The 15,493-nt window shown below is 35.5% G+C and overlaps 2 protein-coding genes across 2 annotated transcripts; both read right to left on the reverse strand.

The window, feature by feature from the left end:
* Window positions 1-1,300: 1,300 nt before the first annotated feature.
* LOC117934160 (cellulose synthase-like protein G3) lies at window positions 1,301-5,362 on the reverse strand. Its single transcript, XM_034855799.1, has 6 exons — window positions 4,731-5,362; window positions 3,371-3,520; window positions 3,139-3,264; window positions 2,572-3,015; window positions 2,137-2,484; window positions 1,301-2,026 (listed from the first exon to the last, which is right to left on the reverse strand). Exons 1-6 carry the CDS (start codon window positions 5,334-5,336, stop codon window positions 1,475-1,477), a joined length of 2,226 nt encoding a protein of 741 aa, XP_034711690.1. The 5' UTR covers window positions 5,337-5,362; the 3' UTR covers window positions 1,301-1,474.
* Window positions 5,363-10,484: 5,122 nt separating this feature from the next.
* On the reverse strand, window positions 10,485-14,726 carry LOC117932989 (auxin response factor 9). Its single transcript, XM_034854337.1, has 14 exons — window positions 14,484-14,726; window positions 14,276-14,397; window positions 14,087-14,182; window positions 13,631-13,687; window positions 13,369-13,521; window positions 13,171-13,255; window positions 12,961-13,051; window positions 12,716-12,880; window positions 12,484-12,597; window positions 12,334-12,406; window positions 12,098-12,248; window positions 11,372-12,009; window positions 11,075-11,262; window positions 10,485-10,979 (listed from the first exon to the last, which is right to left on the reverse strand). Exons 1-14 carry the CDS (start codon window positions 14,497-14,499, stop codon window positions 10,841-10,843), a joined length of 2,088 nt encoding a protein of 695 aa, XP_034710228.1. The 5' UTR covers window positions 14,500-14,726; the 3' UTR covers window positions 10,485-10,840.
* Between the last annotated feature and the right edge of the window lie 767 nt (window positions 14,727-15,493).

The following is a 15,493-nucleotide window of genomic DNA, read 5'->3' on the forward strand; positions in this document are numbered from 1 at the left end:
ATATAGATGGAGTTCAAAACCTAACTATCATACATAGGAAATGCTTCACCTCTCCAATTTTGTTACTATTTTATTGCTATCAATCACATTAAGATGATAACAAAATGGTAAAATCCACGAAAAGAATAATATTATTTTTCCTACAAATAAATGCTACTATTATGAATAACGTCCTGTTATAAATGAACATCAAATCAAGATTGTAATCGGAGCGGAGCAGTGATGACTAAAATACAATGGATGATCTAATAAGTACAAGAAGACAAAATAACACAGAAAACGTTGTGAAGAGGGCGACCAAGATTTTTGGATAAAATCAGTTTATGTTACCTATTCTTTCTCTATCTATTAGAAGGGGTGCAATTTAGATGATGTTGACCAACACAACCTAGATCTAACTTAAAATTGTTTTTTTGGATCCAAGTTCAATTTGGTTAAGGTTAGACCAAGTTTCATATCGTCGAGTCTAACCTAAATCCAATTTAATATTTTTATAATGTATATTTTTAATATAAAAATATTCATTTTCTTTTAGATTTAAAAAAAAAAAAAAAACTTCCAATATATTATATCATATAAAGTTTAATTATTTTGAAAGATATATAAATTGATCACATTTACTTTTTATTGTTGTGTTGAAATTTTATCATATATACTTTTTAAACTCTGATATAAAAAAGTATATAAAAGAAGTTTTTAAAAAGAAAAAAAAATATGAAGGGATTTTGAATTATGCAACCCAACTAACTTGAGTTAAACTGTACCAACCCAAATTCAACCCAAGCTCTGAAAAATAAAGTTAGGTTTGGTTTAGATCAAATACCTCAAGTTAGAAATCAAATTGAGTTAAAGTTAAATTGATTAATTCTTAATTTAAGTTGTATATATTTGGATTAGCCATTAACCTAGCCCAACCAACACGTCTAAGTTATTACTCTAATCTAGTATATGAAAAAATAAAAACCCTCTAGTGTTTCTCAGTGAACCACAATGTTAAAAGCAAATTTTATTTGATCAAATTTTTAAAAATACAAAGCTTAATGTTATTTTTAATAAAACTAAAACAATCGTAAAAGCAAAAATTCAAACAATTGCATAATAAAAATAATTACTTCTATTTCTAAAAATAGAGGTTAAAAACTATCCTAAACAGAAGCTTAACATGATTTAGGAATTTATCCATCTGAACTCCCTAACCTTGTCCCTTGAATCTGTTTGCTATATGCATATCATCCTAAAACTAGGCCCAATTCCATGTACTAGCAAAAATAGGATATGTCCAGTTGTGGGTCCTCCTCAATTTATTTCAATGACCTACGGAAATTAACTTTCAATAAAAATATTTGTACACACAATACAATTCAACAAACATAACATCTAAGGAGAAATCACATAATAAAACATACCCAATAAGATTACATGCATATGCTATTATTTTTGTTCTTCACTTATTTCTGCTAAGTAAAAACTACTATCAAATTTTCAGGGTAAAAGAAGCTGCAGTGTAAAGAGCATAGACCAAAACTGCGGAAATAATTGTAGTTTTGGTATGAATTCTCCCTTTATCCTTCCTCATGACCATGGCCTCATAAATTGGCCAGCAATTCACCACCACAAAACCAGCAATGAACATCTCTATGAACCACTCTTCCATACTTCTTCTACCTCTGGAAATTTCAATAATCCCTCGGAGGAACGAAAACAAGCTGACCATGGCCACCATTGTTAGTGGCACAAACATGGGCGAGGCCACGCCAAACTCAAAGGTGCCTTGCTCGTACCTCTTCCCTTGCTCATCGTCGACTACCTTGCTGGTCAGATTGAACCCTAATGTAGAAAACCCTAAGCACTTGAATGAAAACTCAACCAACCCGAATAAGTAGGATGTTACTCCCCTTATCAGCCACATTCTCTGCTCATTCCACCACCTTTGGACTGTCCCACCAGCTAATACAAAGTCTATGAAGTCTTGTGTATAGGCACCAAGGAAAAGAAATGCGTACAAGATGAACCATGGGTCAGATACCTACAAATTGACATACAATTGCGTTACTATCAAGTTCATTTTCGATTGATATTGATGAATAATAAGCAACTTGTAGATGCATGATAAGTGCATATGTATATGCCGTGTACCTTGGGGAATATAGGAAGATTAATGAGAAGGGCAAGTTGAGGGAGAAAGCCATATATGGTGATGGGGACAGACCAAATGGGCCAAAATGCATAATGGGCATAAGAAAGCGCCAGGAGAGGACCCGTGGCCATGGTGCCGAAAGTTACAGGACTATACTTCGAAAAGGCCACCTCAAGGAGGCCGATGGACCATCGTTTATTTTGGCTCAGCACGTCATTAAGGCTTATCGGTATATCGCCCAGAAACGCTTCTCTATCAGGCTGGCAGAATCTGGATCTCCATCCCTCACACTGCAGACGATAACCAGTGTAATAGTCCTCCACTAGTGACCCATATCTGAACCCCACCTGCAAATTTTCAAACCCTCCCGCAATTATCGTTTGCTACATCATATAAAAGTACATATTATTTTATTATACCATTTTGTGTTTTACCTTGGAACCCCAATTGCTCTCGTTCTCATAATTGCAGCCTGCTACATGGTGCGCCAATGCTAGAACTTCTTGGGACCTGATGGGCTTGTCAACAACATGGCCAGGGCTCAGTTCAGGAATCTCTGGAGATACCATAGATGAATGAGCTCCAAAGAAAACCCGGCGACGGAAAAAGCACCCGGTTCCGACGTAATTAGAGCCGGCCAGTCCGTCCATCCCGGCCGGATTGGTTACAAACAAAGGTTTAAACTCAGAAGCATAGATATCATTCTTGTTGAGCCCATGAAAACGCTGAGGAAACTGGATGTACCCTAATTTCGAGTCCATGTCCGGATCGGACAGGTAACATAGCACATGTTGCAGGGTCACTGGGTTGTTCGAGTACATGTCGCAGTCCAGGGTCAGGACTATTGGCGCATTGGTCATTATAGCTGATACCCGGAGCTTTAATATGTAAAAATAATAATAATAATAATAATAAAACATATGGTCAATCACCTTTTTCCTTTCATTTAAATAAAAAATAAATAAATAAAGAGCTTTCATGAAAATTAACTAGAATCTTACCAGGGTGTTCAGGGCACCAGCCTTAAACTGGTGGGGTGAAGCCCTACTTTTCTGCCTGGACACATAGATGAGGTTTGGCATCATACGGCCAGACCTGTCTTGGTCTTGGCCACTTTCTAATAGAACCTATCATAAGAGTAACACCATCTTGATTAATATATATACATATGTATATATATTTCTAGATGGTATTAGGCTAATCAAAGAAGATTAATGGATCAAAATGGTGAACCTGGATTACTGTAGGATGATCTTGCCGTGTAAATTTATCGGTCCATTTACTTAAAGCTTCACGCTCTTCTTCGCTAGTGACCCACTCATAACCAACTTTGCCTTGCTCCATGGTTGTCTCTATCCTCTGTTTCATGACCTCGTATTTCATCTGTAACATAATCGAAAACGCATTTTAATGTTAGAAAGTTGGCTCCATTATCTAATCTATTAGAGTTTCTAATTTTTCAAAACAAAATTATCTGGTATTTATCTACGTAAATTTACAAATTTGGATGATGTTAGCTTAAATTTTGGATGATATTAACTTAATTTTTGGGAAGTGGGTTGTGATAGAAACAGCCAAAACAGCATGATGTAGCATCCCTTAATTTCAACTTTCTGATGATCGTAGGACCGGAGGGAAAGTAATTATCCATGTATTGACTAGGGTTCAAGAACAGCCAAAATTCCACGTTCAGACACTTATTGCAATTAAGAAACATTCATTATTGATAGGTAGACAAAGGAAATGACATACAAACCCTCACATCAATTATTGGACAAAAACAAAGAGAAATAGTATGAGATCTAAAATTAGAAATACACCCCTCGATATGAGGCTACGACGAACCTTCTACACATACCCACTTAGTCAAAAACACCTTATCATATCATAAAAAGCACATAAAATATAATTTTATATAAAATTTTAAAAAAATTACTTGACATGTCATCATATTTGCATCAACAATCTTACTATAACAAGATTACGAGGATCATGGCTTCTATAGTTAGGATTTAATATATAGTTTTCTCAAATATATATACGGTAAAGTGTTAGATATTTTGAGATTCTATTGATATAGAACTCAGCCTTTTGTCCCATTATGAGGTAGGTGAGATTTGACTGACTGTTGCCAGTCCTCAATCTCCAAAAAAAAAAGAATGGTCGTTCCATGTGTATATACTATCCATTATTGAGCTAGAAGATTGGTGATAATGCGTTATAATAATGCACTTCATTATTTTTAATACAAAGTATGGACAGATTTGTGAGACATACATTGATTAATTTTTTAAACCAAAGTTTGATGTTTATATCATTTTTTTTTATTACTTTATGCCAAACTTTGAATTCCACACACATGGGTATCTATAAAACATATGGATTAATGAATAGTATTATTATACAAATATTTTACGAAACCAAACTAATATCTTTTGATCATAATGAATCAGAAAATCCATGTTTTGCTAACAAATTAAAGAAAATTTAAATGATAAAATCCAACTTAGAAATTTTCTAAAAATGGATCTAGAACCCTAAATATCAAAAGAACTAAATCCCTAGCTGGGTTTGGGAGCTGAAGAAGTTGTACCTTAATATTCTCAGTTTCAGAGCAGGAAGCGTAATTGGATCTGAAATAAGCTTCGGGGCACCTCTCTTCTATCTTCTTCTTCCTACAAAAGGGCAACCAGTGGGCTGCAAACTTGGCGGCCTCCATGAAAGCAAAGAGAGTGAGCTCAGACCCTCCATCATCAGAGACATAAACTGATATCTTTTCGGTCGGATACTCATAGGCCATCACTGAAAGGGCGGTGTTCACCACTCCAAGTGGTGGCTCCTTGTAGGGATCCGCAGTGCATATGAAGACGTCCAAACGCGGAAACTCACCGGGGTTATCGAGGACTAGTTTGAGGTTTTCCGGGAACTCACGGCGCCGGACTGGACGCATGCGGAAGGACTGGGTGGTGGACCACATGAAGGCGAGAACGATGTCAGCGATGAGAAAGGAGATGCAGATAAGGAAGGAGGAGATGGAGGTGGAGCTGAGGAGTGTGAGTGCATGGTGGTAGAATAGAGCTAAGATTGCAGCCAAGTAAACGGCGGCGAAGACTCGGTTGAGAGGAGTTCTCCGGAGGACCTTTACGGTGTGAAGGGGAGGATGGCCATGGCTGGTGGTGGTCTCAGTTGAACCCTTCATTTTCTCTGTGGCTCTTTGTAAGTAGAGTTCACAGTGGGAGTATTTACTATTTATACTGTTAGAGATGGACCAGATGGTCAATAACACGAGTTTGTGGACTCTGATCACATTGAGAAATTGTGTTTGAAAGTTTAAAGAAAAATATTTTTTTATAAATATTTTTAAAGTGTAATTTCAGTATTTTTAATCAAAGTATTTTTAAAAGAATCATGTATCAACTGTTTCTTGAAGAAATCTTACAAGTGATTTTTCAATAAGAATGCATTTAAGAGTGTTTATATTGAAAACATTTTTAATATTATTTTTAAGAGAATCACTTATCAACTATTTCTTCCAAAAATTCTTATAAGTGATTTTTTAATAAGAATGCATTTAAGTGTGTTTTTATTCTAAATGTTTTTAATAGAGGTGTTTACTTTAAAATTGTTTTTAGGAGAGTCAGAATATCTTTGATAACTATTTTCGTGAACAGTTTTTTATTCTCCAAAACAGAGAAAAAAAAAATCAAGAAAACATGTTTGGCAATAAAAAGTCTTTTTTTTTTTTTTTTTTTTTTGTTCTTAGTAATACAAGATAGGGTGTTTTCAAATAGCATATTTTAGTTATTTTGTACTGTTTTCACTTTTTTTAAGAGTTTTTCTAAAATTTAATTATATAAACATGTAAAATAATTAAAAATAAAATACTATAAGTAAAAATTATGAAAATAAAATACTACATATAAAAATTATTTTTAAAATATATTTAAAAATAAATAAATAAACATTATAAAACATTTTAGGTTTCCAAATAAATTTTTGTTTTATAAAACATCACATAATAGTAAATTATTCGAAAAAACTATTTTTCATAACTATTTTCAAAAATAGTTACCAAAGTAACTCTTACCTATCAAGTATTTCTCCCTAAAACATTAAAAATGATTTTTTAAATATTAAAAGCGATTTTTTATATTTTTAAAAGTGTTTTTAAAATTTTGTTAAACACTAATTAGGCTAAAAGTGTATTTGGTAGTAATTTTAGGAACTGTTTTTAATATTTTTAATATTTAAAAGGTAAAAAATTTCAAATGTTAAAAATGTTATAAACACTTCATAAAATTACTGTTAAACGCATTCTAAAAATGCTTCTTAAAATCACCGTCAAACAAATAAGTAATTTTTCAAATTTTTAAAAAATGTTTTCTAAATTTTACCAAATATTTAAATTTTTTTTTCAAAAATATTTTTTAAACTAAAAGCGCTTCATAAAATCACTATCAAACGGTTTCATAAAATATTAATTATCAAATATATTTTTAGAAACCATTATAAGTGATTTTTAAATATTTTTTAATATATATATATATATTATGTAAATACTTTCGAACGGGTACAAGTTTCCTTGCTAAACTCAAACTGATCAAAACTATTTTTTAAAGTTAAATTTAAGTTTGAAAGCTCAAAGTTGGTAAATATATGCTAATGAATTGGACCGATACTGCTAGTGATGATGAGGGAGCCACTGGTCTCAATTTGACCCTTCGTTTCTTTTCTTGATTCAATACGTAGAATCTCCTCGGATTCATCAGTTTGATCGGTACAGCTTTTATTATATATATAAATTAAATAATTTAAAATTTTATCAATTTTAAATTAATTTTAATTATATTATATTTTCTTTCATAATTTTCATAATGAAATCAAATATAAAAAACAAATCCGAGCCGGCGGACATACACCACCCCTGGCCCTCATCAACATCAAGGTTCGAACCATTCCACTTTCAAAAAATCAATTCAAACAAGGCACCAAACTTATTATAGTTTAATTATCAATACATTAATAAAATGAATCTCATACCTACACGACACACCATGGAATCTCATACCTACACACACAAGACAAGTCGATTCAATTATAGTCTACCATAAAGGACCGTTACATTGATTGGCGACCCATAACTTAGGACAAAGGGCTCTACATCAAGGCAACCCAACTAGTCCAATTTGAATTTTGAAGGGTTTCTACTGCACCCCTTATATCTGGGTGTCTACTATATGACCTATCAATCACCATCCGTGCCCATATAGACGCCAAAGGGATCTCGACCTTTCTTCTATTTTCTTGGATACTACCGTTTTGCACATCACTATCAGTTTGAGAAGAACTGACGATGATCCCTAACTGTGCGCATGATGGGTGGTAGATCATTGGAGGGCCCGACTCAAATTTGGATGGGCTTGGCTCCTATTGTCGGTACGGACCGGCTCAGCCCATCAAGAGCAAAACGGTTAGCCCAATCATGGTTACAATGGTCAAAATCAACATAGTAGTGAGCCATTCTTCATCAAGGATGACAAAGTTTGACATAATCCATTAATACGACGCGAATCCAACATGTTCTTTACAAGTTTGGATTAAGTATAATTAAGTTTAGGTCAAATTTATGTCGACTTATATAACCCGTTTAATAAATAAATAGTTTTTTGGTCAATTTGTATAACACCAATTTGACCTAAATTAGATTATCTAATAATCCGCTAATTTACCTAGTTATAACCTTAAACTATTTAATCAGACTCAAATAAATTTATTTTTTAAATAAATTGGTCAACTAAGTCATAAATATATGTAATTAATGAAATATTAATCATATAAACTTATATAAGACCTAAATCAATTTTATTCTTAAATAAAAAGGCATAATTATTTAATAGGTTAAATAGGTTAAACAACATATTACATGTTTAATAATTAAATAGTATTTAAGCTTATATTTTTTACACAATTATTATTCGTATCATGTTTAGATTGACCTAAATAGTATAATACCTTAACTTTGACACAATACCTACATGACCTATAAACCGACACTTTTAAGGACATTCATTACGAGTTTGGAGTCGTGTTAGTTTAAAATCCTACAAACTTATCCACAAAAGGGGAAACTCATAATTTTCTTCAAATGTCATTCAAGATACAAATTTTCAAAAAATCAAAATTATTCTTATTTTTAAGTAGATGTTGAAAAATACCATCAGTCCCTTAAGAGTCGTGAATACATGTACGGATATCATGACAGAGTGTATCATCATCCAACGATCTAAATTTCATCGTAAATATTCATCGGTGATACTCGAAAGTTGGAAAGGATTGTTTGGGTAGGTTAGCATATTCGATGAATTAATTAGCAATTATATCCAAGACCCAACATCCCTAAGGAGTTGCAGTGAGGGGTCCATGTCCAGCTGCCAGATTAAAAGGAGGGAGCCGTGGGTGAGATATACTGATGTATAAGAGGTGAGAGCAGGAAGTGAATGCCCTAAAGAGGGGGATCTGTCATCTGTGCAGTGGTGTAATTTGTTGGGGGACCAGACATAAGGATGCCTGGTTCGCGGGAAATCCTTGATGGGTTGCTGTTTTAAGACTTATATCTTGGCCCTTGGGCCAGTCTGCCATGCTGTGGCACTTTCAAATGATGGGTACCTCAGTTTAATGGCCGCCTCTCTCATCATTCTTTCTTCACAACCATCGCTGCTCTGTTTCTGACTTCCTGCGTTTTGTCATTTTTAAGTCTTCTTCTCACTAAGAAGCTGAAAAAAATGTTACACCTGTTTGCTTATTGTTTTCAAAATTAGTTTTTCTTTTCTCTTGAAAAAAAAGAGAGAGAGAAACACTTTTGAGAATCTTTTTTGTCCTTAAAAATAAAAAAATATGATATTTTTCAAAAATAACTTTTAATTATTTTCATTTATTTTTTTAAAATCGTTTTAAAAAAGATAATTATACAAATGTAAAAAATAATTAAAAATAAGACATTATATATAAAAATTATTTTAAAAGCATAAAAAACATACTAAAATTATTTCAAATTCCCTAACAAACTTTTGTTTTATAATATTTTATAAAATTAAAATTAAAATTATTCTCAAAAACTATTTTCAAAATTATTTTCAAAAACATTTCTTAAACAAAGCATAAAAAACTATCAGAACGTTTACAAAAAATCACTGAACTTAGGTATATATTTTTAAGTCTCATTATTTATAATCTCATTTACTTATGTTTTTATATCTTTGTTATTTAATCTCATTTATTTGTACCTTCATTCATCAACCTAAATTTCACCATGGATATTTGGACTTTCACCAAAAATACCCTCTTTTGTGGAATAACTTGTTATTAAAAACACTATCAAACTTTTTGGATTAATTTCGCTTACCTCCATTAAGTTTTTAGTTAAATACAACTAACTTTCACTAGTTTAGAAATTCTTTATTTACTTCCCTTAATTTGAATTAAAGGGAAGACGAGTGAAAATAATAAACGAGAACAGGTCATATATTTGATAAAATTTCAAACCAATAAAAACTAAATATATTTAACCAAAGCTTTAACACCCAAACTTTTTTGCTTAAAATACAAGTACTATCAAGGGTTTTTTTTTTTTAATATCAAAATCCTAAAACAATATTCCATTGTTGGAGAGTGCTAAGGAAATGGGAAGAAACATTAGAAAAAAATTATTTTCTTATATGGCACCGGCAAAAAAGCAAGGCATAATTACCAAGGAAAAGAAAAAAAAAATTGTTAAAATATTTTATGCTTTATTTTATAATAAGAAATAAGAAAGAAAGTCAAACATAACTAAATTTATTAAAAAATTATATATTTTTAAATTATTTAATTTTTATATAAAAGGGTTAAATAAGTGAAAAGAATTAGAAATAATATAAAAAAATGATTGGCCTTAAATTTTATATTTTTACTTTCTTTTTTATTTATACTTGTCTTCCAAAACCCATGACACGTCACCAAAAACATAATGAAGTCATTTATTTGAGTAAACATTGAGTAAAGCCTGGGTTGTGTCAACCGAGTTCGATTTGGGTTGGGTTTTGGACATTTGGACTTTTGGTAGCTATCCAAAACCGACGTTTATGGAACATCAAGTAGCTTAACTTTGGCAAAGTAACATATACGATACTTTGGCTTTGACTTGATCCTAGACCCGGGCCAAGGGCCAGGGTTCCCGGAAAAAGAGAGCTTTTAATGGCTCAAGGATAAGGTGCCTTTGAAAGGTGATTGGAACGCACCTGAAGAAGAGACCCACACAGAAAAGGTCTGCAGAAGTTCAAAAAGTTAAAAGGGACTAGATAAGAGAGAGTACACACCAGAAAGTGACTCTTAGGTAGCCTTGGTTAAAAGCGAAGCTGGCAAAAAAACACAAATATATATTTACAAAGCAACATGAAACAAAGGCATGCTTCCCCTCCAGAAATACAATTAATATTTTACAGATTCTAAACCTAACTCAACTTTCTTTCTTTTCTTCCACTAGCCCATTGCAACCTTCCAATCTTGCACACCTACCCAGTTAACGTTTTTCTGAGTCTTGCTTTTAAGTGGTAAGCTCTAAAAATTGGGCGGCCAATTAGCCATCCTCTGCTTTTCAACTTCAAACATCATTCTCGAACATCCCAAACAACCACCAAAAGGAAATGGAGGAAAAATTTTTGCCATCTAATTTTCGGTTGAGTCTAAGCTTATGGTAGTCCCTTCACCTTCTATGGAGGAGATGGGAAGTTTGCTTCCTGGGCTCATCTTCTTCACGTCTTGGCTTGAGCAAATGAAAATTCTTCTCACCATGTTACAGAATTCCCTGCAAAACAATTAAATTAGCAACAGAGCATTAGAGGGAAACCAGGGTTGTCTTTGGTGGTGACGTTAATTTCAGATGGGAAAGAGGATGCTTACGGCCATGGATCATCGCCCACAAGCATCATATCCCCTTCATCATCTGTGAAGACAATTTCCCATTTATACCGTGGCCGAAGCTCTCCCTTAATTTCAAACATCTCCTCCAGTTCATCAATAAGCTCATCATACCCTTCCAATGCAGTCAAGTCCACAGCCCGTCCAACAGCAATACCCTGCATTTGGACCTTCATGGCATATTTTTCCAGACCAACCCCACAAATTTTTATATTAGTAACTTTCACGAGGGCCATATAATAAATTTATCATTCAAGAGATAGGGTTTTGCTCAAGTACCTTGGTTCGACTTCTTGTATTTGAATAGCAATTCTGCTTGCTCTGAATCTCTTTAGGGGAGACATGTGACTGTCCTTGCTTCTGCTCTTTGGAAGCCTTTGACAGGTCAGACTTTTGGTCTGAATCAGAGGCTGACAGAATACTTTGCCGACCATTTCCTTCAGCAGTGCCGCTCGAAACACTGATTGAATGGGCATGTGCCTTCCCCACAGGAGGTGAGCTTGAGTGATTCATCAGCTCAAAGCCAAACAGCCGGCAACTTGTAGCCGTCTCGGCTTTCTTCCCATTTCCATTTGGGTCAATGATCGTATCGCTAATGGGCTTGGATGAGTGCAGCGTTGAATAGCCTGATAGAGCAGGCCAAGCAGACACACTTTTACTATCTTCTGTTGCATCCTGAAACTGATGCTGAGAAGCACTCACGTGGGAAGAGGATAGCCAGCTACCCTCGGTCTGAGTCCTTGATACACAGGCGGTATTGCTATTTATGAGTGGACCACCAATATCTGCCTGCTTGTGATGCCACATAACATGGTTTTCACTTCTTTTTCCTTCAGCAGTGCTACTCATTTGAGTTAAATCATGAGACTGAGTCAATCCAAGATGCCAGACAGCTGATGCAGCTGCAGATCCTGTTTCTATAATCCAGATGAGAAGGAGAAAAGTCAGGATGTTAAGAACAAAACTAATTACCAAAGCAAAACCTGTGAAGAAATTTTCCCTGACCAGGAACTGGGCTTTCATTAGATCGTGGTCTTTTGTTCTTTAGAACTCCTGGTGGAGCTAGACTTTGTGGCACTGAAGAAACATAATGTTCTATCTCCCATGGAGAAACCTTCTCAGGTCTAGGAATGGAAGCAGGTTCATCCCATTGAACCTAGACAACGGAAAAGAGCAATTTATATCAAAAATCTAACATAACAAACAAGGAAAGGAAATCAAAACATCCAAGAGAAATTAACCTTCAATGATCTCCATTCAGAATCTTTCCACTCTGGAGAAAAATCTTCTCCGCCAACTATTGTGCCCGAAAACCTGATCAAGAACTTGTATTATTAAGAAACCCTATGCAACAAAAAACCTGAAGTAGCCATGCTTATGCATTCTTTTACCTTCTCTCAGGAGAATCCTCGCCTTCAAATCTCATCTTGAATCGCATACCAACAGCAAACCCATTGCTAACAGCTTCTAAATATTTGTTCAAGCCTATGATGAATTGACTTGTCCTGGTATTTTTATGGGAAAAGATAAAATAAAAAATAAACAAAAATATTTAGTGGGAACTATTCGGTTCAAACATCATCTTCTAGTTCAACCCATCAAACCATATAGCATATATCATACCTTGGTTTATAATATACAATGAAGAGGGTCTGGGTTGCAACAGCATGAGATGCAGTTGCAAGCACTCCCAGGTGCATGCTCTGGCTAGAGATCACAGACGTAGGCATCGTGCTCTGTTGACGGGCAAGCCGCCTAACTCCAACCCGTAATTCTCCATTGTCCCCCCTCAAGGTTACCAAATCTATATAAATTAGATTTAAGCCAGAAAAATAAATGCTCGAGACAAGAAGCAAAACAAGAAATACCTCAAGAATACAAAGGAATCCCCTGCAACTAATCTCTTAGAAGTAACAAATGTACTCCATCCTGTTGTAAGTAAATGCCTCCGAGGTTGACCTGTTCATTTAGTCCATTTCACGATACAAGGATCTCATGAAGCAAACAACCTTGATTTCTCAAACTATATCTTTCATTATTGAACAACACTAAAACAAAAATAGATTAAAATAAACTACCTCTGAAAATATGCTTAAATCTCCACTCATAGCCATGAAGATCCTTAGCAACCAATTCCTGCGTTGGGGTTGCCTGGTTCATGTCCTGAAGAAATAAAACCAGTAAACCGCGTGGCGATATCAATCTTGGGGAATATCTATATATTGATATCCCAAAGAAAAAGCCAACAGAAATACGGTCCATAGAGAAAATATTACCAGTTGAGGAAGGCATTCATTAGCATGTTTTCGGAGAACAGAAAAACCACCATGAGTGCTAGTATCAGAGGCAGTTAGAACCTTGCAAAATGAGTGCACCGTGGGTCTTGGAGGCTCCGGAGTACACGGATCAGGACTTCTAGGCTCAGCTTGCTACAGAAATTTAAACACAGTCCTTGTAACGTAATAATCATGAAAAAAAATGCTTTAGATTGAATAAAGAAGGATGTTGACATTTGAAAATAAATCAATTGGCCCTTACATCTGGTTCTGGCAGTAAAGTAATTTGCGCATAAACCTCATCTGTTTCTTGTTCAGCCTACAATTAAGGGAAATCAGCAAAAATTATTGCCTAAATCAACCATTTTGACAATATAATCAATCCTCCGCTTGGTCAATGAGAAAATGTAGGAAAAGAAAACACTTCAAATACCACGAATCTGAGGAAACTGTTGGTCAGCCTTTGAAACTTATATTGACCCTTTTCAGGGGAAAAATTTGAAACCCAAAAATTGCCTTTATAAGCAATCAAGGCAGTTCTAAAATCAACCTAATACGACTAATTGGTCCAGCCGCCCCGAGTTTCCCATATTTGGAAAACAAAACAACAGGGGAAAAAACCACAAGATCCAACACTAGTATTTTCGTTTCCCTTCCTGAGTTTTCTCAGCAACCGAGCCGAACCAGAAAAGGAAAAAATAATCAGAAGCAAGCATACCCGGAGTTGAATGTGAATAACGCGACAAAGGATCTTCGAAGGAAGATTAAACAGCGGAATCCGTTGACTCAACTCCTGATTCGTCGACGCCTCCAACTACAAGCAACGAAAAAGGCCAAACTTCCATCAACAAAAGAAAAAGGCATGAAAAAAAATTTTCCCGGGAAAGTGAAGGAAAATTACACTCACTTGCTCCACGTGTCCTTGCGGAAAATAGAACACCCTCTCTCCCCGCCGAGGAACGTCAACGAGTGGGCCCGCACACGCCTTCCAGAGCTCTGCATACAGATCATCTCCCTCTCCTCCGAAACCTACCATCATCACACAACCTCAAATCAAATTACCAGCAACATTCCACAACGCTCTTCAAAGAATCAATTCCCAATCCGATTTCAACCTTCAGGATTCGCCATTAGAACCAAAGTCCAACCATCAAATCCAAAACCTCAAACACCTCTTCTGCGCCCTCTCCTTCTCCAAATTCACCTCATTACGAAAACAACTCCCAACCGCTCCACTCCACCAAAACGCGGCGTTTCGAAATCCGAAACCGAAACTCAGAAGCCGATTCTGCTTCTCTGAAAATGGCCGTTAGGCTTGGAACACTTTCTCTCTCGTTTCTCTGTGGGGTGTGTTCTTCTTCTCCTTCCTTCCTCTTCTATAACACTAACCGAAGTGAGTTAACCATGGTTATGATTTAACCGCGGACCACAGTTTCTCTGACGGCACGCTTAACGGAAAAGCTAACTGACGACTGCTCTGCCGTCTGATCACGGCGGCGGCTTTTTAATGACAGACGGCGCATAGGGAGGCGTGTAACGAGAACCGTTAGCGATTGCCGTCACCGTTAGTTGCCGTCTCTTTCCTTGTCTGCTTCGCAGCAGGCAGCAGGGTTGGCTCGAGCAAACCCGGCAGAATTTATTTCTTTATTTTTTTAATTTTGTGATTTTGTGGCAAATGTTTGTCCTCTGTGTCGGAGATAATTACAAGCGTGCCATTGATTAGTGGGGCCCAGTTGCCACGTGGGAGCCTTGGGATCTCGATATTTTTAACGTTAGTTGCTGAGACAATGGGGTTGGGGGGTTCGGTGGTCCTCATCCGCACACGTCAGCAGCCCCCCATGTGATGGTTCCACGTGGTTAGGCTGACCTGCTTCAGTTGAGGTCCACGTGGACTGTCAGCACCAAAACGGCGTCGTTTCTTCTGATACTCCGCCCACTTTTCATGGACTGACAATTTGTCATGACACATGTCTTCTCGTGATTGGTGATTCCTCATTTGGCAAGTAAAATTTTTTACCGGAATCATCTATTTTTTGTGGAATTTAAATATTAAAGAATGATGTCATCTTGCTAACACAACAAACTTTAAATAATATTTATAATTAAATCTGAACCGTCCATCTTA

Source organism: Vitis riparia, chromosome 2 (assembly GCF_004353265.1).
Source record: "Vitis riparia cultivar Riparia Gloire de Montpellier isolate 1030 chromosome 2, EGFV_Vit.rip_1.0, whole genome shotgun sequence".
Classification (NCBI taxonomy): Eukaryota; Viridiplantae; Streptophyta; class Magnoliopsida; order Vitales; family Vitaceae; genus Vitis; species Vitis riparia.